Genomic DNA, 24,935 nt, shown 5'->3' on the forward strand with positions numbered 1-24,935 from the left:
TTACCCCTGTCCCATTAATACTCAGTGTACATAGAGAATACACTGGTAAAACTTGGAACTGATGACAAGTTGTAAGGGTCAGTGAATGTTTTGGAGGGCAGGATTAGATAGCTAAATGACTAAGATTTAATTTAAATTCAGTGAGGAAAGTGGGAAACACTGTGCTTATGCAGGTGTAGCCAGCTGCGTGCATGTGGGGTGGCTGAGGGAATCTCTGTTGAAAGCAGCCTCAAAGTCAACACTATGATTCCATAAGGAGCAATCATCGTGCTAAAATACAAAAACAAGTGTGCCACAAAACATGAGGTAATGGAGCATCGTGTGTAGCCCTTTAAATGGCCATAGTGGGTCAGGTCAAGGATTTGTCTGTCTAGCCTAGTATCTTTATTCTAGCAGTCATTGGAAGTGAGTGCATAGGAAAGCATAGCAGAGAAAGCAAATAATTCCTTGTAAAATTCTGTGTGCTTTTCAATCATGAGCAGCTTGGAAATGTCCTGTGGTAGATGGCATTTCTGTGCAGTTAGTAATTTTAATTCATTGTTAGTCCGTGAGTTTATACAGTTGTTATAAACTTTTGGCATCAGTTTTTAGATTGAAGTATCACTCTTCAGTAGATATGGTTCATTTTGGAAGTCTAGAAAAGCAATTAAGAGCACCAAGGAAACAGGCGTCTTCCTCCCTCCACCACTCCTGATTCCCTGCTTTGTAAACTTCTTGTGTATCAATTATGTCTCCCTTCAGTCAACCATGTTGAAAGGAAGTAGATAGGCTATTGTTACAGGTGTTAAAGCCAGGACAAAAATAATGAATTCAAATAGCTGCAAGAGAATGTGAGGTGTTAGAAGATTTGAAACACTGGTTAAAAGTTTTCTAGGAAACTTAGGGGAATGGTTTTAGTCTGTTTGCTTCTTGTGATTGGGAGGAGACTTGGTAAAGCCTACAAAGACTTTCTGAAAACGTGTTTGATAAATTTGATAAAAGTACTAATTGTTTGTCTAGAAACTCACAGCTGTGGCATCTCAGCAGTACATTACAGTACTTGGACTTGCCCCTATCCTCTACAGAAAAGTGTAAATATACTCACCGTGAACTGAATATAAAATATTTCATTATAAGATATGACTTTGATAACACTGTGCTTAATCTTAGTTTCCAAAGATGTTGAGAAAGGCTACAGATCCTCAGAGGTCTCCAATATTTTGCAAAAGTTCTCATGTTCTGAATAATACTGGCTCTGTTGTCAGGCATGAGACATCTTTACCAATCTGAAACGCCACTGCAGTTTGGTTCTGTACAATTTAATAGGTAGGAGTTATTGCCAGTCCTTTGATTTGAGCACAGATATGAGCTGTGAGCCTGGCCAATAGTTAGAGCACAGGAATTGTGTCCTGGTAACTGTCTGCTTTGCTTCGTTCTGTAATTAAGCAGAATTGATTGTTTTGCCAATGACTCTTTGCTAGGGTGGGCAGATGGAACCCACTTAATTTGAGGGGATTAAAGCGTGTACCAAATATATCACTTGTACAGGAATACATTGTAAGGCATAGATGGAGCACAGGAACTGCCGGGAGGGAGAGCTGGGCAGCATCTTTTCCGTGCCCCTTGGGCTGGACTCAGAACAGGGGGTTCTGTACAGCTCGGCTGTTCTCCATCTGTCCCTGGCATCTCCTTATACCCACTGCCTGAGGACAAAATTCGCGTAAGTGCTGCTGGCAGCATGTCTTAGAGCTCTTTGCAGCACTGTTATAGAGTGAGTTCAGCCTGTGCTGAAGCCTGTTCTAGTTTCAGACCAGGTTCTGCAAATGGTTGAATTTCCTTACATATTTTCCAGTATCGGTTTGAATTAGAAATGCTGCAAATGAGAGAATTGTACTTTTTATGTTCATAATCTTTCTTCCATGTGTTTCACCTGAATAATAGTGAAAAAAAACTGGAAACAAACCTTGGTTTGAGCAGATAGCACTTTTTAATGAAAAACTTCACATAATTTTTATGCCTACTAGTTTGGAGAACTGCTTCAGACTTCTTAAATTTTTTTCCGTATGAGCAAAATGCTGGGTTTACACACATCTGGCTGCTAAACCATGATTTTTCAGGAGAGTTTAAATGTGTGGAGGGTAGCATGGAGGACTTATTTCCAAGCCTTGAAGCCTGGTTAGAATGGGTTCTTTCCCCCTACCAGTACAGGAACTCCATTGATGCGGGAATATCGTGCACTACTTATCCTTCATAGACCAATGTAAACTTTGTGAAATAAGGACTAGTGTAGTTGTGTGGTGTTGGGTTTTCTCCTTCTCTGTAATGCAGATGTCTTTTTAAACTGCTCTTGCTGTATGATCTGTTTAATTTTTATGAGCTTTCATTACGGACATCTGGTCACGGCAATATAAGCACTTGTAAAGCTGGGAAAGGATCAGATGCTAGGACTTACGTATCTGGATTTGTCTTCTCTGTGAGATGCACATATTCATGAGAACAGAAACAACACAGAGAAACATCATTCATTGTCAAACAGCAGTAAGAAGTGGCATGAGAACGTTTTGCAACAGGATAAATATCCCAAATTACGCACAATCGTCTTTTTGAAAGTTTTTTTTAAAACTATTTCAGTATGGCTACATAAAACAACGTAATTTTAACAGGTTTTTGTTGGCTTACAGTTTGTGTAACTTTTGTAAAATGCACTTTCTCTCGTTGCATGCTCGTGTTATGATCTTGTGATTATAGAATTGCATTGGAGGTATGAAGTGTATGCCAAAAAAATCAGTAAATTCTTGGCCTGTACAATTCATGAGGGAACATTCAGTTGTCATTTAATATATCCTGCCCCCACCTCAAATCATGGAATTCCTGCATCACAAGGGGTTTACAAAAAAAAGCTCTATTTGTGGCTCATTCTAGCAGAAGCTGGAAAAGTGATGTATGCTTTTACCATTTGTATGATGTGTGTTAACCCATGTGGCTTAATGATGCTCCATAGAGCATGTGTGAGTTGAACAGTTCGTGGCAGAATGTTTCTTAAAAAAAAATAAAAAAACCAAGCCCAGCCTGATGCTTGATTTTGCCTTCAGAATTGTAAACAAACTTGCTGTGTTCCCATTCAGACAGGACTCTCTATTACCACTACCCCATTCTCTGTTATCCTTACAGTTCCCAGTCTCCTGGTTGTGAAAGAGATGATCAAGCGTCTGCAGGAGCTGCGCCACACAGAGCAGGTGCAGAGAGCGTACGCCCTGAACTGTGGAGAGGGCGCCACAGTCAGTTACGAGATTCAGATCCGTGTGCTGCGGGAATTTGGGCTTTCCGATGCAGCTGCTGAACTTCTGCAGGTATGAAAACTTGCTGTGTGAGACCACAAATCGACTTGATTGTGTAGCTGCAATAGGAGTAGTCTCTGTGTGCACGTGCAGGTGCACAAGTGCTTTGAAATGCCTGCGTAACTGTCCAGGTGCAGACACAAGTTGCACTTCACAGACATGATATTTTTAAGGTGTAAATGCAATGGATAAATACTTCCCTCAAGAGTCATTGCCACTTAGTGCTCTTATGGACACTGATTTTGGGGACAAAAAAAATCTGAGGAAGTTGACAAGAACAGTGGAACCATAACTTGAAATCTAGATTATTATTTGTTCTTGAATCAGTGAGGAGAAAAAGTGGTAACTAATACTGTAGGTCTGGATGGTATATATGAGGAGTGGGAAGACTGGAAATCCCACTTGTGTTTATACACTGCTTTTAAAAATGCATTTGTTGGTCAACTTACACAGTGAATATAATGCTTTAATAAATCTGTATTCTGTGGTAGCTGTAGTCACCTTGAGCACTGATGAGGTTGTAGGTAGCACAACCAGGCAGTTACAGTGCTAGCCCATTCCTAGTTCAAAGAGTGTTAGTTCAGGAGATTTTTGCTAAATGCCTTCCTACTTTGTCTTGCTACATGCTGGGTTTTTTCATTTGCAGAATCCTCACAAATTCTTTCCTGATGAGCGATTTGGGGACGAAAGCCCACTCCTGACAATGAGACAGTCTGGACGATGTCGTGTTAACAGCACGCCCACTGCAGAAACCATGTTTACAGAACTGGACTCTTTTGTGGCCTTCCATCCACCATTGCCCCCTCCTCCACCTCCATACCACCCACCAGCAACTCCTATTCATAACCAGTTCAAAGTGGGCTGGAAACAAAGGATGCCAAGTCAACATCCCTCACGTTCCTTCTCTTACCCGTGTAACCACACACTGTTCCACTCCCGCACTGCCCCCAAAGCTGCACCGTCCATCTATTTGCCTGGTGTTAAGGCAGCACCTCCTGACTGCACTAATACCACGGGTCTGGGGCGACAAACAGTGGCAGCAGCAGCAGCAGTGATGGCAGCTGAGAAACAAGTAGTAAGTATTGTGATTTCTCCTCTTATCCCTATCTCTGGCCTCTTAAAGTACCTTAGAGAAGGAGCTGGAGGGAATTCTTATGATGAAGTAAGTTTGCTTTGTTAAATAAAAGAGCATCTTTGTTGGTTAGGAGAATATTTTTCTACTAAACTAGTTGTCAGTGTTCTTCGTTCCAAAGGCATCTCAGTCTCTGGGAGAATGAATGTTCCAGGAGCAGGAGCATTTTCAGAGGGGCTGGTGGCACGCATGAATCTCCTGAGATTATAGAATCATAGAATACCCTGAGTTGTAAGGAACCCACAGGATCATCAGAAGTCCAGCTCCTGACCTTGCATAGGACAGCCCCAAGAATCACACCTGTACATGTGCCTGTACAAAAGACCATTTCCCTGGGGAGTCCATTCCAGTGCACAGTCTCTGGGTGAAGAACCTTTCCTAATACCCAGCCTTAATCTCTCCTAACTTGGCTTCATACTTTTTCCTCTGGTCCTGTCCCTGGTCACCAGAGAGAAGAGATTGGTACCTGCCCCTCTGCTTCCCATCACAAGGAAGTTGTAGAAAGCAAAGGGGTCTCCCCTCAGTCCCCTCTTCTCCAAGCTGAACAGACCAAGTGCTCTCAGCCACTCCTCATGTGGCAAGTGTGGTTTGCTCTACACTGAAACAAAGCATGAGCCAACTTCAGTTGTGGCCTGCATGCTGTAATTCACAGGTAGACGTAGTGATGGTATTGGCTATTCACAGGTAAGTAGTCTGAACAGGTTCTCTGTATACATGTGTGAAGAAGGTGAATGCTTTGCAGCTGTGAAATATTTGAAAAGAAATAGGAAAGCAGAAGTTGGTGATTGCCAATACAAAGGGGTTTGTTATAACATTTAAAAGCAATCATTTTATAGTTGCTTAACTACAAGACGATGCAATGAAAACAATGAAATATAAGATACTGCATAAAGACATAGTTTTTTGAGAGCAAAAATAAATTACCAGATTCTTTATTTAGCATTTCCTGTACTTCACAAAGCTGTCACTACATAATTGTGTCACACTGAAAACCTGCACAGTAGATGCAGATTTTATGCTTGAGTTCTGAAAGAAACATGGATTTTATTTTTTTCTCTTTAGCTGTTGTCTTAAATACATTGCACTTCTTTTTATATTTTTGGTTAAAATATTTAACTTCACGTTAGAAATATTTGCCATTGTTTATTCAGGATGGGTTTTGTCATGTCTCTCATTTGATCAATACTGTCTTCCCTAGGGAAACCGTACAGTCATCTTTCTCACATTAGAAATATTTCTGCTGGAATGTTTCCATAAATACTGCAAGGAAGAACATAGGCTTAATATGGGGGATATTTTTGTGCTATATTCTTTCTGCAGTTTGCGAGTTATTAGTAATCAATGATTAGTAAAATTCCTTTCATTATAAATAAATTCAAGTAGAAATTTTAACTCTCCTCTCTGGAAGGCTGAAATATGAGCTGTTCTGCATTGAGACAAGCTTAGGAGTACGTGAGAAAAATGCCAGGCAACAACTTCCATGCACTTGGTGGATCCAGTGAGCACCATCACTGATGCTCCCCCAAGCCCTGAGGTTGTTGTGCACACAGGTACAGACAGATGGGCAGACACACACACACACACACACACACACACACACACACACACACACACACGTGCCTGCAGTTAACTTACTCTAAAATAAGGAATGCAAGCAGAAGGGTTGCATCTATAGTGATGACATTTGCGTTTTGTAGCTCTCTTGCACTATAACTCTGTGCTGTAACAAACCATTTGGTAAGTTCTGCACAGAGTACCTTGTTTAGTTTGATAATTGCAAGTGGCTTACAGCAGGCCTGCCTTTAAGAAGTTTAACAGTACAGTGTCCTTTACTGCGTTCTCAAGGCAAGTCACATTTAAAAGGAGCTATTGTTATGGCACAACAGCTTCATGAAGGGAAGAAGCAGGAAGATGAAGCTTGGTGGATAAAAGTATGTTCTTAAACAGTGCAGAACACTTGCAGGCTGAGGTTGGCTAGAGATTAAGAAAATGCCATTTTGAATTACAAGAACAGTCCTATATACAGTTTGTATCTATCTTTATTTCTAATTTCTTTTTTTTTCTAGTGTACTCAGCCCTTGCTAAATGAACTGATGCCAGATATCGCCATGGGTGTGTCAGCAATGTCTTTAAAAGACAGAAGATTACCAGAGCTCACAGTGGACACAGAGCTAAGCCAGGCAGTAACAGAGGTGGGGCCTGGCGCACCCCAGCACATTTCATGTATTCAGAACAGACACATGCCTACTGCTCGGAAAAAACATGCAATAGAGCAAAAAATAGATGCTCGAGAAAATCCACAGGAATATCCTGACTTCTATGACTTCTCTAATGCTGCATGCAGACCCTCTACTCCAGCACCCAACAGGCACAGCCCTTTGCCTTCACAAGGCATTTATTTTGGCCCAGATTTGTATAGCCACAATAAGGCATCACCAAGTGGCTTAAAGTCAGCCTATCTACCTTCCCAGATATCTCCTAAAAAGCAAGAGGACTCTCGGAGGGAATACCTGCTCTCGCAAGATGGGCACCAACACAGGCAGAAGAATGAGCCAATACACCTCGATGTCTTAGAACAACCTCCCCAGCGCCTGGACTTGGCACTGGCTAACCAGGAAAATGCTGGGAATGGCCCTGTTCATGTCAGGGGAAGAGCAAAAATGGAAACGGATTTAACCTATGGGCTCACCTCCAACAGACCTTCGCTCTCTGCATACACCTCTGAAATGCCAGAAGAGAGACCCAGCAGGAGACTGGCAGATGATGAGCCTTTAGAACATGGAGCGCAGAGAAATGCAGATTTGGAAAGGGAAGATGCAGTGAGCAGAGGAAGGAGGTCTCCAAACAAACCAGACTTCCTGTACAAAAAATCTGCCCTATGAAAGCAACCTCCACTATTTCTCTGTGCCTAAGAGTTGTAAACATCCCATTCCTTGCAACTTTTGACCTGACTTCCGTCAGACAAATTCCTTCATGCCAGCAGAAAAATTCAGCTTTGCTCTCTTCTTTTGTACATACATTGCTTTATTAGAGACAGCATGTTATCTATTTGGTTTTAATGCTGCTTCTGGTTTTATTTTGTGGGAGGTTTTTTTGAGCATATTTAATTAAGCCTTTTCCAAAAAAAAAAAAAAAAAAGCTGGTACCTTTTTTCCTACAATCTGGTAGCCTTTTGCACCTGTACATCTATTTTAGTGTATTAGTTTTGTACTAATATGTTAAACTTTAATGTCACATTTAAAGGACTGTATTTTCATACTTTTGCATTTACCCTTTCACATGCCGATTCCCTGTGTGCATTGGGTTGCACATTATGAAATGTATTTTCTTATGAGATAGTAACAACATGTTTATTTTTTAATTATAGGAATTCCAAAGAACAGCACATCAAAAAACCTACATTTTTAGTTAGCTTTTTTTTTTGTCTGAAATCTTCCTGATTTTTACGACTACAGCAAGAATCCAGTCTAATGTTTTGTTTGAAAAGTTCTGGCAGCTGGTCTTATCCCACTTCAAGAATTATATTTGGGATTTTAAGAGTTTAGAAGGAAATTTAGGAGTCCAAATTCTAGCAAAATTCACTGGAATATAACAATTTGAGTCTGTTTGCTTCTGGTTCAGCTGTGCCCATGGAGAACTCCCATGATCATCTGGAAGCACTTACTAGACAGACTAGAATTGTTGATTTGCCCATGCAGAAATAAACCTAGAAATACTGTAAAATTGATAGTAATTACTTGTTCTTCCAGCTGCTCATACATGGGGTAGGTGGAGACCAGGTTTGCGGATTCCTGCTGCCTTGTGGAGTATCAGGAAGACAAGGCATGTACCTTTGTTGTTGCCTGAACACGTGGGAGGGTTCCCTCTCCCCAAAGGTGCCGAGGTGACTGTCCATTGCCTTGCTTTCTCCTGCCTATGGTTACAAAGGGCTTCACTCTTGATGACATTGTTCAGTGTTCCTTACCTGATCTCATGTCTTGCTGCCTCCGTAATTGCAGCTGTTCTGTGAGCAGAGCCCAAGTGAAGAGTCACTGCTTCAGCATCATGACTTGTGTGAAGATTTAGCACTTAAATTATGCCTCCATTTCCTGACTTTGCTTTTTGAAAGCACAGAAATGAGATTCCTTTGTTAACAGGATGTGAGGAGGGAATGGTGGTGATCTGGGCTGGCTCCCACTGGGGTGGGGTTCAGCAGTGGACCAGGGGGAACAGTTACAATTATGAAGTGCATCCTTAATACTGTGCAGTTTTAACAGATTCATTGCATTCAGGGTAGGGATCTGATGCCACTGCAGTGTAGTGATTTCTAGTAAAGGCCTGTTTGGGGGATTTTAAATGCAGTTTCTATAATAAATTTCCCTGTAGTAGAACACTTTAGTCCCAGGTGTGACCTAAGGACTTTTTTAAGGTTAGGTTGAGTTGATTGCTGCAGCTCAAAATGCTTAATACTATTTTAACAGAAATCTTGCTGCAGCTGTACTGGTGGTTTTAGTTGATGGCCAATTCTTACCTAGTGTGTTTCATTAACGTAAGCCGTGTCTTCTGCATACACATCTATAGAACTCCTGTTTTTGTGGAAGGTCTGTGGATGCTTCTTTTGAGATGCAGCCATAGAGAGTGTGGGGTAGGATTGGAGCAGAAACTCAGCTGCACAGGTGATGTGTCTTGTGCGTGAGGGCAAATCTTTTTCTTTTTTTTTTTTCCTCTTTCAGCCTTTTTAATCTGTTTTTTGCCTGCAGTCAAGGCACTTGGTGGTCCTGGCTTTATCACCCATGTGTGGGATTTCCGTGGGACTGCCAAGTAGAACATGGTTCAGTGCAAGGTGTGAGGGGGGCAGTGCTGCTGCGGGTGGGGCTGAGGGGCATTGGGTGCTATATGAGGATCTGAGCACGGGCTGTCTGACCGCACAGCTCTAACCGCACACGAGGGTCTCATCCTCGCCAGAAGCATTAAATTTCATCACACACAAGAATGCTGAAACTGCCTGCACTGGCATCACATGTGTGTTGGCAGCTTAATTACTGATAGGTTAGAGTTATCCTCAGAAGACGATTATTCTGAATAACTTATTTTTACCTAAAACTGATAGATGTACCTGAGAAAAACTATTTTAGTTATCACAGTTTGATGTGGCTCTGTGTACCTGGTCAGCGTGCAGCTGAGATCAACAGATGTAACTTTAGGTTTGAAATTTTAGGGGTTGTGGCTGATGAAGATGAGAAGCTTTGACTTTATAGTTTAATCAAAATCATTAAATGCTTTGACTTTGGATTAAGTTGGTGAGAAATGCCTCTGGGGAGGACATGTCTGTGTTTTAGAGCAGTATTCAAAAAAGAATAAAGTGTTTAAAAGTAGGTGCAGAATGAAAGACAAGTCCTGAGGCCACAAAGACAATCAGGCCATGTAGACAATCTGTGTTTTCACTTGTATATTTTGAGTTGGGAAGAATATGGCAGCTGATTTGAAATGGAAAAAGATTTGTTGAATTACTGGAACTGTATTATTTTACTCCAGTGTAGGATTTCGTTATTTGGATGTGCAGAGGGAGGGGAGAGACCATCTTTTCATGGAAGCATTAGTCAGAAGCCAGTGTTCATACTCCATCTCACTCGCACAACACACATGTGCTAACTGCTACTTGTTCTCTGTCTCCTGAAACTTCGGTGCAGAAGCTCCTTGTTTACATGAAGCACTTTCTGATTAGGCTGGAAATGGACACCTTTTCCTCCTATAAATTTGGTGGAGATAACAGATTACTGAGCATTTTGCTTGGACAGAGGTATAAACATGATATTTTCTTGAATGAGGGAGACTTGTGCTCCTGGTTCTATTAACATGAGAGCTCAGACTTGCGTTTAGTGAGCAACATGCAAAAACTTACTCCCTATTCCCCAACTATCCTTCCTCTTTTCCTGAATATATGGATGAATAACTTAATTCCTGAAACACATTTTTCCCTTGAAATGTTTTGTTGTTCCATGGAATTACTGTGGTTGTGTATTAGTAACTGCTGTGTTGATTGGCAGTTTCTTGTTGTATTTTTCCTGTTCTTAAGGAGTTTCACTTACGAAATTTAAGGCTGTGGCCACTTGTACTTGTAAGCCTTGGGATTTGGTCCTGGAATGTCCCAAATGTTTGTCTTAGGGGTTTCTTTGGTCTGGATTTGGTGGGGGGTTGGGGGTTGGTTTAGTTTGGGTTTTTGGTTTGTTTGTTTTGGTTGAGTTTTTTGTTTTGGGGTTTTTGTTTGTTTGTTTTGGGTTTTTTTTTGAAAGAACACTAAAGCTCATTGAGGCACTGTTTGTTCTTCTAATAATTCTATGCTTCTATGATGGAGATGGTGCTGAGCCCTGTTGGGTGCAGGGAACAGCTGAGGGAAACATGTAAAACCGCACTTGGGGTTTCTGTAATTATCTGTACTGCCAGAAGGCAGCCCTGCCTTTGGCAGTGTTATGGATTTGTTCCTTGTCCTTGTGTTGTTACTGGTATAAAGTCAAGTGCCTTCAATGCTAAAGGCTCAGAAAACTTTCTTAAACTGACTTCATGTCCTATGCAAGTGTTTTTTCTACAACCTGCATAACCAGTACTTTGTAAAACTTGTTTACGCTTCAATTGTACATAGTGTTTTTTAAAACAAAATAGTATTTTTATTTAGGTACCTCCAAACTTGAATTCTAGTCTTGTGTGATGCATTGTAAAACAATACATTTCTCTTTTGAGTACCATTACAGTTGTAAAAAGGTTTTCACTGGTTCTATTTTTCTACTGTTGCTGAGAAGCATGTAACACTGACTTTATCCTAGGTATAGTTGGCATTTCAAATAAATGGCTTGTATAGAATGTGCTTGTGTGGCTGCTTCCCTGAGCTGAGAGTGGCAGCACCCGCTGCCTGGCCCTGCTCACCCCAGGCCTGCAGCGCCCGAGGGCCGGGGAAAGGAGTGGAGCAATGCAGACAGAAAGGAGCCCTCTAACTGTAAAGGCTCCTCAAACTGACAAGGTTTGTTCCTGCTGGGGAATGAAAGTGCACAATAATGCTTTGAACATCAAAGACATGACATAAATCAGTGTAAAAAGAGGGATTCAAAATTAGTGGCACTGATCAGGCAGTCATTAAAAAGTAAAAGCATTTCAGTAAAAGAGTTCTGTGAGTTCTGGCTAGAGCCAAACTGACTGAGGCCATTCCCTGGGAAAGGCCATAGGGCTGCTCAGAGCTGGGGCTGTGGGAAGTGTGTCAGTACCAGCACTCCCAAGTTGCAATCTTGCTGCATTGGCTGACTATTCATTACATCTCATTCACAGAAACAAGTCTCTCACTGCTTCAAAGCAATGATGAAGTTCAGAAGTGTCATCCAGCTGCTTTGATGCTCAAGAGCAAAATACTGAGTTACACCCTGATACAGAGCAGAGATGGGTGTGGAGAGAGAGCCTGTATCATCCTGAATGTTAACTGCTGACACCTTCACTCATGCCCAGGAAGATGAGTCTTAGGAGTTTCCTAAATCAGACAAATCTAATGTATTCAGGTTCAGGCTTTCAGTTCACTTAGCAACAGTGGTTCTAAGCCACTGCAGTTACAGGAGAGGGGCTGCCGATGCCCCTTTGTTGGGGGGAGCCTTTAGGCTTTGGAAAGGGGGATTGTTGGGGCTGCGTCCCTTCAGGTGACACCTGCATCAAGACTGCAGTGTGGGCCTGTACCAAGAATGGACATTGCTCATGGTCAGTGCTGACCCCCTCTGTGCAACCAGAGCCACAGTAATTCCTTTCTGTGGAAATTACATTGATACAAAATTACATAAATCAAAAGACTTCCTGCATTTAAACTCCCCACTCCTTACACTACTGCTGTCCTTTCTCGAGCACAGCAGCGCTAGGGCTGGGCCTCGCTGCAGCATTTCCATGTGCCCTGGGGCCTTTTGCTGTTTATTTACTGTGTTAGGACAGCACAGCTTGGAAAAGGGAGGTGTTCGGTTCAGGGTGCTCTGAGCTCAGCTGGAACCCAGGGACACGTTGCCCCTGGGCAGCCTCTCCCCTACCCTTTCAGTGCAAATATCACCCATCCTGCTTCTTTCTCTTGCTCTAAACTGTATTTGATGGCAGGACGTTTCACACCTGGGTCAGGTGGAGGCAAAGTTCTAGGAATCCCGGGCTTGACTCAGCCCCCACGATGTATCCTGGTGGCACAGCTAGCAGGTCAGCACTGGGCTCCCTGTGCCTGCCAGGATCTTGGATGCAAACAAAAGGCCATAGCAGCACTGAGAAAAACAAGACAGTACAGATTGAACAGCTCTTTAATTTTTTTTATATTGTAGTTAGATGTGCAGTTACAACTCCTGTAACAGTTGCTACCAAAAAAAAAAGCATGTACAATACCTGGAGTTAAAATTTAAAAATTGAAAAGCAACCAAGAAAGGGACCTGAGGATTCTGTTTGATGGCAAGTTGAATGTGAGTCAGCAGTGCCCTGGCAGCCAGGAGGGCCAACTCTGTCCTGGGGGGCATCAGGCACAGCATCGCCAGCTGGTCGAGGGAGGGGATTGTCCCGCTCTGCTCTGCACAGGGGTGGCCTCACCTGGAATGTTGTGTGCAGTTTGGGGTGCCACAGTATAAGAAAGATATTAAACTATTGGGGTGTCCAAAGGGCCAGGAGGATGGTGAAGGGCCCTGGGGTAAAACTGTGTGAGGAGCAGCTGAGGTCACTTGGTCTGTTCAGCCTGGAGGAGACTGAGGGGAGACCTCATTGCAGTTACAGCTTCCCTGTGAGGCAAAGAGGAGGGACAGGCACTGATCTCTGCTCTGTGGTGACCAGTAACAGGACTGAGGCAATGGCCTGAAGCTGAGTCAGGGCAGGTTCAGGTTGCGTGTCAGGGTGGTTGAGCACAGGAACGGGTGCCCCAGGACAGTGGTCACAGCCTCAAGCCTGACAGAGTTCAAGAAGCATTTGGACAATGCTTTCAGGCACATGGTGGGATTCTTGCGGTGTCCTGTGCAGGGCCAGGAGTTGGACTCAATGATCCTTGATGGGTCCCATCTAACTCGGCATATTTCATAATTCTATGGAACAGATGAACTGAGCTTCTACAACTAGTTTTTGTAAATAAAATGGTCAGAAACAGTTAATAGTGCGAATGATAGAGGTCTTTGTTCTCAAAAATCATGAGCATAGAAGCAGAATAGTACCCCACGGTATAGAAATCCTCAAAAACTAGAACTTTAATGTATGTTTTGGGGGCTGTGGATAAAGAAAACTAAAGACTACATTAGGCTCCAAAATTACAAAAATTCTTAATTGCAGCTAAGTGTAGAGTCTTAAAAGTCAGTCAAACATCTCCTGTCCCATGCTTATCACAGTGGTTATAAAAAGACCATATTTCATATTGTAGCAAAATACCAGGATGCTGCAGTGTTTTCAGCAACATTTCTAAGTAGAATAATTTACTGTAGGCTAGTTTTTGAAATCAAAGCACATCACAAGTCCTGTAACAAAAGCCCCATGCTTAGTTTGTAATTTAGTACCTCCTCCTAGATCTTGTTTATATTTTAATGAGTGAATTAAATTTTTTTCATGTAAAATGTCACTGTACAACATTAGAAACAAGTTTTTAAATTTAGAAAACCTGATAAGAATATCAAGCCCAACCTCTGATGCCCCCCTTCTGACCTGCCCAGGGAGCACTTCCCCAGCGCTGGGTGAGCAGCAGCCCCGCACAGCTTGGCTGCCCTGGCAGAGCCTGTGGGTCACCCACAGCCACCACTGTGCCCACCCCAGCTGCAGGAGCCACGAGCACTGTGCAGGGACAGACACACTGCCTGGTGCAGGGACAGACACAGCCTGGTGCAGAGAGCCATGGGCCCTGGGCAGGGACAGACACTGCCTGGTGCAGGGAGCCCTCCCTCACCAGAATTGCTGCACCCCACAGGATGAGACAGAGCTTGAAAGCACGGAGCGTGTTCCTGCACTGCAGGGGGAGGGCAGGGCAGGCAGACCCCACGTGGGGTTAGCACAGCTCGAGGCACTGACAGGAGGCTAAAGGGAACAAACAGTGACACACCATTCTGGGAACAAGCCCACTCTCCCTGGAGACAAGGCTGGCTGTTGTGGGAATGCAAAGTCAATCAGTATCAAAACCCCTCTAATTGCAATGGTAAGAACTTGTTAAGAACATGTTTTAGTCACTACAAATAAAGTATGAGACAAAATGAAGATGTTTCCTGGACAGCTGGATTTTGATGAGAAGCCAAATACTGAAGACGCTTCTTCTGTTTGCCAGTGAATATTGTTTTCCCAGTTGTCCTTTCAGGCCCAAACCCTCAGTCTAACTACAGTAGTACTGCATCCGGTTAGTCCGTCGCCTTTTCCGTGACTGAAACTCTTCGAAGAAGTGCTGAATGTCTTCTCTCTTAACCACCTACAAGAGTATGAAACCCAAGTTGTGGTGCAGTGCAAGAGCTCAATTAAGGATCCTGTTTTATCCCCACATAATACACAAAGCACAGCAAAGCAAATGTCCTGATGTTTCTTTGACACAGCTTTGCTGTTGCACCCAAAGGAGACAATTATTGCCCAAATTCTATTATAGAGAATACAAACCGGGGAACGAGTTCCCCTAAGGCAGAACACTTGAAGCAAAGCTTCCAATGGCCCTTTAATGGCTTTGACCGCTTGCTTTTATCAGAAAATTTAATGCAAATCAAGATTTTCAGTAGCTCACTTCAGGCTCATTCCAATGTAACTAAGAATGGCAATACAGCAAACCAGCCACCAAGATGCAAATGTTAATAATAGCATGCAAATTCCTGCAGGAAAACAACTGACAAGACTGACAATCATATTTGGTCCTTATTCTTTTAAGGGTTTAAATTCAATCTAAGAAAAAACAGAAGTGCTTTTCATTTAAGAGCTTTTTTTCCCTGAATACTTTTCCTAGAGCAACAGAAATTTCACTGACATATAAGAACTGCTCTCAGTACTTTGCAGACAGATTTCTGTATAATCGTCATCACCTCTCAGCAATGTGATTAAGGAAATACAACTGCTAAAAAAATATTACAGCACATCACAGTATTCAGCACCCAGCCCTCAACAATTCTTTAAAAAACATTTTCTGGCAAACAAATTCTGGGACTTGAACCTTACCGTTCCCTCATCTGCAAACCTCCTGAGATAGTCCGTCAGTTCCGTCTTTAAATCATTGTATTCTGGATGGCAAAGCAAAGGCCAAGGGAAAAAGAAACCAGTAAGATACCCAGTTTTAGTTTAATGCTGACTCAAAGAGACAATTTGTTCTTCTTGTCATTCATTAGGTTTACTTTAAACAAATCTAAGTTTGAACTGGATTAGAAATAATGAAAATAAAAAAGCTAAGTCTGAGTAAACATGAGAAGCCTAATAATTTATGAGACAATGCAGTGTGAGTATTTGTTTGTGTTGATTTCACAGAAATGCATAGAGTTCAGTGAGTTAATCAGCAGAACTAATTAAAATCTGCCCCTGCTCCCAGCTTTGCACTGCAAAAACAAGTGTGGGTCATGGTGGAAAGACCTCGCCTGTAACTGGGGTTGGGCAACTGTTCCTGCCAGACCACAAAGCCCTCACTGGAAGAGGAAAATAGCTCCAGGTATAACAGACCTCAGCTCTGCTTTGTCACCTTTGACACCTGCCTGGCACTCCCCAGACAGGAGACTGCCCAACAGCAGAACGGGGTTAAGATAAGTAAGTCAGACAGCATAGGTGCAAATTAATGTTAAATAATACATGTTAAAGAAATTACTGTCAATACAGTACCTAAGATGTTAAACATGGTGAAGGTTCCCACACCATCTAATGTCTCACTGAAAGTTTAAGTTGTAAACAATGGGCCAGAGAGGACCAACTTCTCCAGTGTAATCCTGAGGTGTGCAACCTGTCAGTTGTTACTTCAAAAATAGTTTGACGCTACACTGCAGGACTAAATCTATTGTGGGAAACTCTTCAGTTAAAGTGTTAAGGCAGATTCTAAAAATGAAGTTCTATTTACCACAGATGAGCTCCACTTGCTGGACTCTGTTCATGCTGTTAAGGGTGTCCATTAAAGGATCTCTTCTCTCTGTCTCTTGGTCACTGGTACCTTTATTTTCATAAGCCAAGACAGTGTCACATTCATCTGTCAGGAACTGGACTTCAAGTTCTGAATACATTTTCTGAAGAATAAAGCAAAATTTACTTCTATGTGACAAAACTTCTCAGATGGAGATGCTCTCCTCCAATCCTTTTTTTGTTCAAGATCACATCAATAATCAGTAACATCAATAACATCAATAATCAAGTAATTTATATCCACCATTTCCAACACTTCCCCATAAAAACTTGCAAGCAATACTGGATTTAAGCAACCAAGAAAATACAAATGTTTAGAAGCCCCTTCATGCTATATTAATTCCATAGGACTCAGTGTACTGTTTGTTTCTGTGGGATAAAGGAGTTTCCAGTGTTTATAAGCAGAGTAAGAGTATTACATGGATTTTACCTAAAGCTCTTCAAAGACTGTCTGGGAGCTCCTCCCTCCCTCTTCCACATCAGTGATAGCAGTGAAGGGAGCATACATACCAAACAGTCTTCACAGGTGCATAATTTGCTTCTCCAGTTCGATGGCCAAAAGGTGGCAGTATCCTTCTTTAAAAATGGCTTGCTTTGGAGCTCTTTCAGCTTGCAGACTGGCTCCTCATTCTTGGTAACTACCTGAATTCAAATGAGAGTGTTCAGCACCCTGTAACATCACTTCAAAGATACCCCATTCCTTCTGGCATGTCCATTTACTTAGGCAAGATTTTTCTTTTGTCTCACACATATCTGTTTTATAAACAACCTGTATTACCATCCACATCAGGATTCTGATGTGGTTTTATCAATTTCTCCCTGAAATTTCTGTAGAAATTTACTACAATAGCCATAAGTAAGAACTCAGAGCTGGACCATCATGCAAGTGCAGCTACAATCCCTGTATAAGAAAAAACAGAGGTCACTTCTGTGACCAGGCCACGTGGCTGGCAAGGAGGGACGGATCTGACCTATCCGCAAACAGACATCACACCCTGTTCACAGCCTGTGCTCCAGAGACTGCACATCTGAAGTGTCAGTGACTGAAGGGGAACACAGGAACTGACTGAACACATTCAGCCCCTCCCTGAGCCCGTGCAGAGTGAGGTGGGCCCCACCTCACCTGTCAGCAATATGAAGATGTACAGGTCACAAAAAAAAGCACATTTTACCTGGGGACAGGCAGACCCAGAGCTGGTGGATGGTTCGTTAAACTGTTCTGTTTGCTTTTGCTCCTTCGTGTCTTGGTGTTCCACCCCACTTTCTTTTTTAATTTCTTTTTTCTGCTCTTCACTTTCCTCAACCTTCAGGAGAATCCCTTCATCTTCAAGGGAGTTCACTTTGGTCAAAGGAGGAACTGGAATACACATACCCACAGAAGTGAAAATGCTGTGCCAGACAGGTGTTTGCTCTGCTTCACAGTGCAGTGTTGGAGAGCCCCTCGGGGAGACTGGAAAGGACACTGCAGGGTCCTGGACATGCTACAGCTGTCCAAACACACCGTGACATAGGTACAGAAAGAAACTTCTTTCTTTCACTATAGTCTCCTTCACCTTTCATACTCTGTTCTAAAACACTGCTTCCCAAAATCTAAGCCCTAGGAAAGGGAAGAGGGTATCACAGTTTGAGATAGCTCTGTACTAAGATATCTGTCTTCCTGACACCCCTTGTGAGCTAACACAGTTTCAGTAGCTGTCATTTGCTTTTTTGCTGTGTCATTTTCTCCAGGCACACACCTCAAAAACTCCATCACAGATTAACTACATTAACCACCTCCTTACTTAAAACAAGTTTTAATTTTTATGTCATTTCAAGTATGTGACCCATGGCATAGGTGGTTAGAGGGTGGAAAAAACAAATAAACCCCCCATTCTGTACTATGTCTATGTTGGAAGGAAAAGAACTCCAGGTAGTCAAACTTGGCCTTCTCAAAAATACGACTGAAACTTCTGGCATGTAGAAGATCAATCACCAGTTGATACAAGCAGTGTTTTGGAAACTACATGAAACCAGCTCTTTCCACAGAAATCAAGTCATCTATCCTCTTGATCCTGCAGTCCACAGAGCCGAGAGAGGCCTGGTGTGACCGCAGGGATTGTGTGTCCTGAGCACAGCCCCAGTTCTACTCAGATTAAGGTTTAACATATTAATTTCAGGTCACTCTATTGTTCACTCTTTGCTAAACTAAGAGCCTCTGGAAGAGCTGTTTTCCTCACTGCTTCCCTTAGGATGGCTCTTCAGTTCTTTGATCCAGTTCAGAAATTAAGTTCCTTGAGCCAAGTATTCAATCTTCATTCGTTCTGTCCTAGCACATTTTCAATAAAACAAATAAAAGTGAGCACCACAGAATTAAGATTTAGGAAAGAAAACATGCTAAGAAAATATTGGCTCAGATCTCTTAATTTTCTTTACCTGCTAACTGCGATGCATAGGCCCACAGGAAATGGCAATGACTCATGCAGGCCTGGCACACCATTTCATGGAAGTCTCCACTTTCAGGGGGAACTGCACCAAGATGCTGCCAGAAAGAAACAAGCACACAGTAGTGAAGCATCTGCTGCAAATTAACAGACTCAACTTCAGGTTTAGAGGAAGGAAAACATTAGCTGCCATCACATTTTCAGCACAAGCAAATCCTCTTGCTAACTTTCTACAATGATTATTAGAACAATCTGAAGACTGAAAAGAGCTGAAAATTCCATGGAAAAACTCAAATAATTCTGTTCATCTCCACCCTTTTATGCCTTCTACCTAACGAGAAATCTCATTTCTAAATAATATTCTGCTAAACTGACCTAAACATAGCACATACCTCTTGCATGCTGCACTTTTCAACTCTTAAATAACTTCTTATGATTCCTTTCTTACATGTAAGAGATTGTAAAGTCTTCATATTGATCACATACTAAACTTGAGAATTAGGTCCCAAAACTCTCCACAAGCTGGTGAGAAATATCAGTGCAATCAAAAGCACTTAGTGGCTTCCTTTTAAAAACCATTCCTGCAGAGCTCACAGTGTGCAGCACAACACTCCTCATTCACATTCTTAAACAAAAGAATCCAACAGTTTATCTACAGAACACTAACTGAAGCAAATCATCTCTTTATAGTCTTTGATCTTGCAAGTTCAAACGTGAAATTCACTCGTGTCCTTCAAGGCACAAGAGGCTGAATTCCTACTGCTTAGTCATTAAGTAGAGCACTCACTTGCATTGCTTTTAAACATTTCTACAAAGTTCAAAATCAGGAACGAACAGCACGGTCTGTTCCTTGCTACTTAAATGAATAAAAGTTTAAAAGGCATTCTTTTGAACAGAGAACTATTCAGGTAATTGATAATGATGTGCCTCAGTAAGAATCTTTTCCTCACTGACTGTACTGATTTGAGTTTGCCAATTAAAAAGATCATTATAAACTTATTACTTTACTCCGCAGTGGTAACCTTAAAAAATGTAGGGCTCTTCCTATTGTTTTTGAACTACACAGCAGTGCAAGATTAGACTTTCAACGTTCCTTTGCATAGGATGAAGGCAAATACCTTACAAGTCATGTAATAATCTCTTCTGGGAACTACAGCAAACTTCCCAAGTAAGAATAACCAAGAATAACCAACACTAACTCATTTCTGTGCAAATGGCAATTCTGCTATTTATAGATTCCTTACCCTTCCATGGAACCAGTCTTCACAAACTATGCATTGGATCATCTCATCTGGAATCTAGATGAACAGTCATATTATTAACAGCAACCTCCAGAATCTTTCACAAGCCTCAAACTGCAGTATTATATAAAGTCTGCTTGACTGAACTGCATTTCCCTCTTCACCATGGCCCAGGGATTAATAAAGAGTCGGTGCTTCATTAGTGAGTTTTGCTTTCCTCAGGTTCAACAGCACATGTCATTTGTCATACTATCGTGGCTGTAGAAATTCCCAATTATTAATACTAAACCAGTTTTCTCAGCAGGGCATGACTTTCTCACACAAAGAGCTGATAAAAGTTAATACAGTGCTGGTATCTTCCTGTAAACAGAAATGATAAATAAACCAGCAGCTCAGCAGAAGATACTGATACTCAGGCTATCACCAGGACGGTATAGGAATGCCAGAATCTGAACTTAACTGGTCACAATGCAGCACAGTACAAAATGCTTTGTTATAAAACAATTATTAATGATTTCTCCAGAAATGTTTAGGTATCTCTGGATTTCAGAGAAATGAGCTTATAAAATACTTTTGTTTGTATATTAAAGACTCGTGTCTTCCATATTCTTTAAAACATCTGACTTCTGTGACTACAAACAAGTAGTTTAGTACTTCAAACAAAGTGTTCTGGCTACCATAAAGGAAAGCCATAGCCAGTGCTACAGGACAGACTCTCCCCACCCAGAAGCCTTGTCAGAGCACTGTCACAGGCACCAGGAAGCAGGTTCTGGGCTCTCGTAACACGTGCAATGCACTTTTTCTGCACTCACACATTTCTCAAGATGAGAATCCCATCCCCTAAGGGAACTCTGCAATTCCAAAGAGGGGAAAGCAGAGAACTGCAACACCACTTTGTCCAAATGATGGTTTGTCCTCCTCATCTGCTTTTAAAGTATATACATATTTTACCATTAAAAAAGAGATGAAGTAATTACTTTATACAGCACATGACAACCAATATGGAACATACGATTCCTTAAAGTGAGACCTTCCTTACCAAGCAGTTCACTGATCACCCTTTACACAATATCTTGCATGACTACCATTGATATATGATTGCTACTCTGTTTTGTATTTCTTACCTCATCTTCAGGATCAGGATAAGGTCTTTTACAAGTACAGTATAATCCGTAGAAATTGTCATTATATTTATTTCCTGAATTCACCTTGCTCTTCTCCTAGGAGGAAAGGAAAAAATGTCTCAATAGACAATGCAGTGAAAAACAAAAGACAGAAAATATGTACAATCTGGAAACCCCAATTTCTGTTCCACTTTAATTGCTAAAACTGATCATTATATTCATCAGCCTGACTATCCAAAAGAAAAGATATTATCCAGACACCTGTGCTATTCAGTGAGCAGCAGACAGGGCATGTGAGGAACGCTAAAGTTCAAAAGCAAAGAGGAAAAACAGTCTGCACACCTTTGTAACAAATGGCAACTGTGGTGTCAGGACAGATTAATGGAGAAATACTGAAGTTCAGTTAACCTGTACAAATGATTTTGCAATCGACTGATGCAGAAGGAACAACCACTTGATCCATTTCACTGACTCAGGTGAGAAACAGTAACATGTTAAACTTGTCACACGTGTCTCTGTGGGGATCACTGCACTGTGGCTCGGCTGACTAGCTCTGGATCCGTCCCAATTCTCTCAGAACAAAATGGACATGCACAAACCCACTGTCTGTTTCTGCATTTGGACTGTTGTTATCCTGGGAGCAGCACTGCAGCCAAGCCAAGCCAAGCCAAGCAGCATCCCATCACTGCTTCACTTATCAGCTACCAGACAACTTCAAAATGCCCACCAAGTATGAAAGCACAAGCACCTTAATACAGTAAATAACTATCCTATCAGTAGGCTCTGCTGATGACATATCAAAAAATATTAGGGCACTAATGCCACCATAAAGGAGAGGGAACTGTCCCTTTGGCAGCTGCTCAGCCTTAAATTTCCTTAACGCAACTGCAAAATGGCAGCACAAAAACCAGCTTAAAACTGAGGAGATGTATCAGTGCAGACACCTCAACCCGTGGCTGGCAGTGTGCTGAGACAGGATGCAGAATTGCTGCGTTCATAGATGACAAGGACCAAACCTTCCCTCTCCTCCCAACATTTCCCTCTGGTCCCTCAACAATTTTATCTCCTGCTGTAACACTCCCACCTTTTCCATCTTGCTGGGAAGGATGGAGGCGTCATGTGAGTCAGTCCGGCTGAGGCACTGACCTCCTAGGAGTGTTATTTTAACTCTGAACGTCTGGAACATGCCTGAACTTACCGGGAGTAACTTGCACTGCAGATTTTTGAACTTGCTATTCCCACAGTCACAGCGGAAATTCCTAGAAAGAAAAACATAGCATTTCGGAGGAGTTTATTAAGTGCGAACACCTTGTGTTTTGTGTTCTTAACAACTCGCGGGAGGTTATTTGGAGCCGTGAGGGTGCCACCAGCGGGCCCGCCGGGGCTGAGGGGGAGGGAGCACGCTGGGCCCCGGGCCGGCTGTACCTCTTGGTGTAGAGCTCGAAGAGGCGGTGGGTGCCGTGGCACTCGTAGCTGCAGGCCAGGCAGATCCCCGCCGGCTCCGCACCGGGCGGCGTGCAGGTGCTGCAGGCGTACAAGGCCTGGCGCTTCACCGCGCCCTGCGGAGACACCGACCGGCCGCGGCTGAGGGGAACAGGGCGGGGCGGACCCTCCCCTCTGCCCCTCTGCCCCTCCCGGTCCCGCCCCTCTGCCCCGCCCCCTCTCCCTCTAGCCCCACCCCTCTGTCCTCCCTGGCCCCGCCTCTCCGTCCATCCATGCCCCTCCCCTCTTGCCCCGCCCCCTGGTTATCCTGGTCCCGCCCCTCCCCTCTGTCCCTCCAGGCCCCGCCTCTCTATCCCTCTATCCCCGCCCCTCTGTCCGTCTGTCCCCGCCCCTCTGTTCATCTGTCCCCGCCCCTCTGTTCATCTGTCCCCGCCCCTCTGTTCATCTGTCCCCGCCCCTCTGTTCATCTGTCCCCGCCCCTCTGTCCGTCTGTCCCCGCCCCTCTGTCCCCGCCCCTCTGTCCGTCTGTCCCCGCCCCTCTGTCCCCGCCCCTCTGTCCGTCTGTCCCCGCCCCTCTGTCCGTCTGTCCCCGCTCCTCTGTCCGTCTGTCCCCGCCCCTCTGCCCCCCGGCCCCGCCCCAGCGCCCGCGCCCGCGGCCCCGCCCCCACCTGTGCGTAGCTGCAGCGCTCGTGGTCGCTGCCCCCCAGCACGGCCCGCGCCTCCTTCTCCAGCTCCTCGTTCTCCGCCAGCACCTCGGCCAGGGACACCACGGGCTCGTCGCCGCCGCCGCCGCCCGGTTCGCCGCCCTCCGCAGCCGCAGCCGCCGCCTCCATGGCGGCGCCGCGCGGGCCGAGCGGGCGGCGGGAAGCGCGGGGGCCGCGGCGGCGCCAGGGGGCGCCACGGCGGAAGCGGAATGGCGCGCGGCGCACGTGACCGGGGGCGGGGGCGGTGCCGGCGGCGGGGCGGGCGCGGCCATGGCGGAGCTGGTGGCGGAGCTGCGGGGCCGCGACGGGCGGACACGGGCCGTGAGGGTGCCGTGCCCGGCGGCGGAGCGAGGCGAGGCCGCGCAGCTGCGAGGGCTGCGGCGCGCCCTGTCCGAGCTGCAGGAGCGCGTGGTGGAGCTGCTGGCGCCGCTGGTGCAGGAGGAGCGGGAGGCGGCGGGCGGCGCCCGGCGTGGTGAGTGGCGGGGGTGGCTTGGCCGGGGCGCTCCGCCGGGCTCGGGGCACCGCCCGCCGCTCACCCGCCGCTCACCCCGGCAGGTAGTGGCGGGGAGGACGGCGAGGAGGAGGAGGAGGAGGAGCAGGACGACGAAGAGGATGAAGGCGAAGATGAAAACAACGTGGACACGGCGGCGGGCGGCGATGACCCGCCCCCGAAGCGCACGAAGGTGCAGCAGCCGTGAGGACCGTGCGGGGGCTGGGGGTGCCTCTGCACACCCCGTACCGACTGTGAGGGGCCCGGGCCCGGGGCCGCGCCGGCTCCTGCGGCGCTGCTGCTCCGCCTTTAAGAGCGGAATGCCCATCCCGACACTGATACGGAAGCCTCATGGAAAGGATGCGCCGGGGCGTGAGCGGCGTGTGGGTCACGGTTGTGCCTGGTACGCTGGGAACAGGTTTTAGCAAACTAGTCGCAAATACAAAACTTTCCTCAGAGCTCTTCGGATCGCTGCATTTTTTTTATTGACTTCTTCCAAGTCAATATTTCTTCATGTGAGTTAAGCTTTTAAAATAAAGCAGTAAAATCTGGAAATACTTATTTTGTAAAATATGATCTTAAAAAAGCACAAGCCGACTTCTATTTGTATGTAGAGAAAGCAAGGCAATGATAGTATCGAAATTAAAAAGCATGTGCAGGACACTGTCCATTCCTGTACAGTCCTACAATGGAAGATTATTTCTGCCTATCTAAAAGGTTTAGTCACCCATCAATCAAGTATTTTCCTGGAAGAAGTTAGACAAAGTGGATTGAAAGTCTTGGGAATCTTGGTTTCAAAAACTCAGGTTTCGTATCAGCCAGGAAAGCAACAAGCCAGTGTGACTTTGATAATACTCCACAATTCAAAAACCACTGTTTGTACTAAGCCTTTTTTTTACAAACAGCTTTTTCCTTCCTCCTTTTTCATGGAACATTCAATCTTTATACACTTTCTTCCATCACTGCCTTTTATCCAGGTTGATTTTTAAGCTTAT

General features: G+C 44.2%; 2 protein-coding genes across 3 annotated transcripts in view; one reads left to right on the plus strand and one right to left on the minus strand.

The window, feature by feature from the left end:
• Positions 1-11,286, plus strand: part of BTBD7 (BTB domain containing 7) — a 56,497-nt gene extending 45,211 nt beyond the window's left edge. For both annotated transcript variants that reach the window (XM_071557627.1, XM_071557628.1), the window contains 3 exons: positions 3,151-3,329; positions 3,964-4,392; positions 6,516-11,286. In XM_071557627.1, coding sequence (XP_071413728.1) covers positions 3,151-3,329; positions 3,964-4,392; positions 6,516-7,331 — 1,424 coding nt within the window. In that variant the 3' untranslated portion in view covers positions 7,332-11,286. The remainder of the gene's footprint in view (positions 1-3,150; positions 3,330-3,963; positions 4,393-6,515) is intronic.
• Positions 11,287-12,716: 1,430 nt separating this feature from the next.
• On the minus strand, positions 12,717-23,661 carry UBR7 (ubiquitin protein ligase E3 component n-recognin 7). Its single transcript, XM_071557629.1, has 11 exons — positions 23,415-23,661; positions 22,729-22,862; positions 22,502-22,562; positions 21,304-21,399; positions 20,183-20,236; positions 18,931-19,036; positions 17,691-17,875; positions 17,029-17,160; positions 16,460-16,622; positions 15,580-15,641; positions 12,717-14,851 (listed from the first exon to the last, which is right to left on the minus strand). Exons 1-11 carry the CDS (start codon positions 23,577-23,579, stop codon positions 14,759-14,761), a joined length of 1,251 nt encoding a protein of 416 aa, XP_071413730.1. The 5' UTR covers positions 23,580-23,661; the 3' UTR covers positions 12,717-14,758.
• Positions 23,662-24,935: the final 1,274 nt, after the last annotated feature.

The sequence above is a fragment of the Pithys albifrons genome, chromosome 6 (assembly GCF_047495875.1).
Source record: "Pithys albifrons albifrons isolate INPA30051 chromosome 6, PitAlb_v1, whole genome shotgun sequence".
In the NCBI taxonomy this organism is placed as follows: Eukaryota; Metazoa; Chordata; class Aves; order Passeriformes; family Thamnophilidae; genus Pithys; species Pithys albifrons.

Excerpts from the sequence above, each read along its gene's own strand:
- UBR7 (XM_071557629.1), bottom strand. The coding sequence starts at position 23,579 with ATGGAGGCGGCGGCTGCGGCTGCGGAGGGCGGCGAACCGGGCGGCGGC. Across the intron at positions 17,876-18,930 it reads CTATGCATCGCAGTTAGCAG|TTCCTCCTTTGACCAAAGTG; the intron begins GTAAAGAAAATT and ends TGTGTATTCCAG. Across the intron at positions 14,852-15,579 it reads GGTTTGCAGATGAGGGAACG|GTGGTTAAGAGAGAAGACAT; the intron begins GTAAGGTTCAAG and ends ATACTCTTGTAG.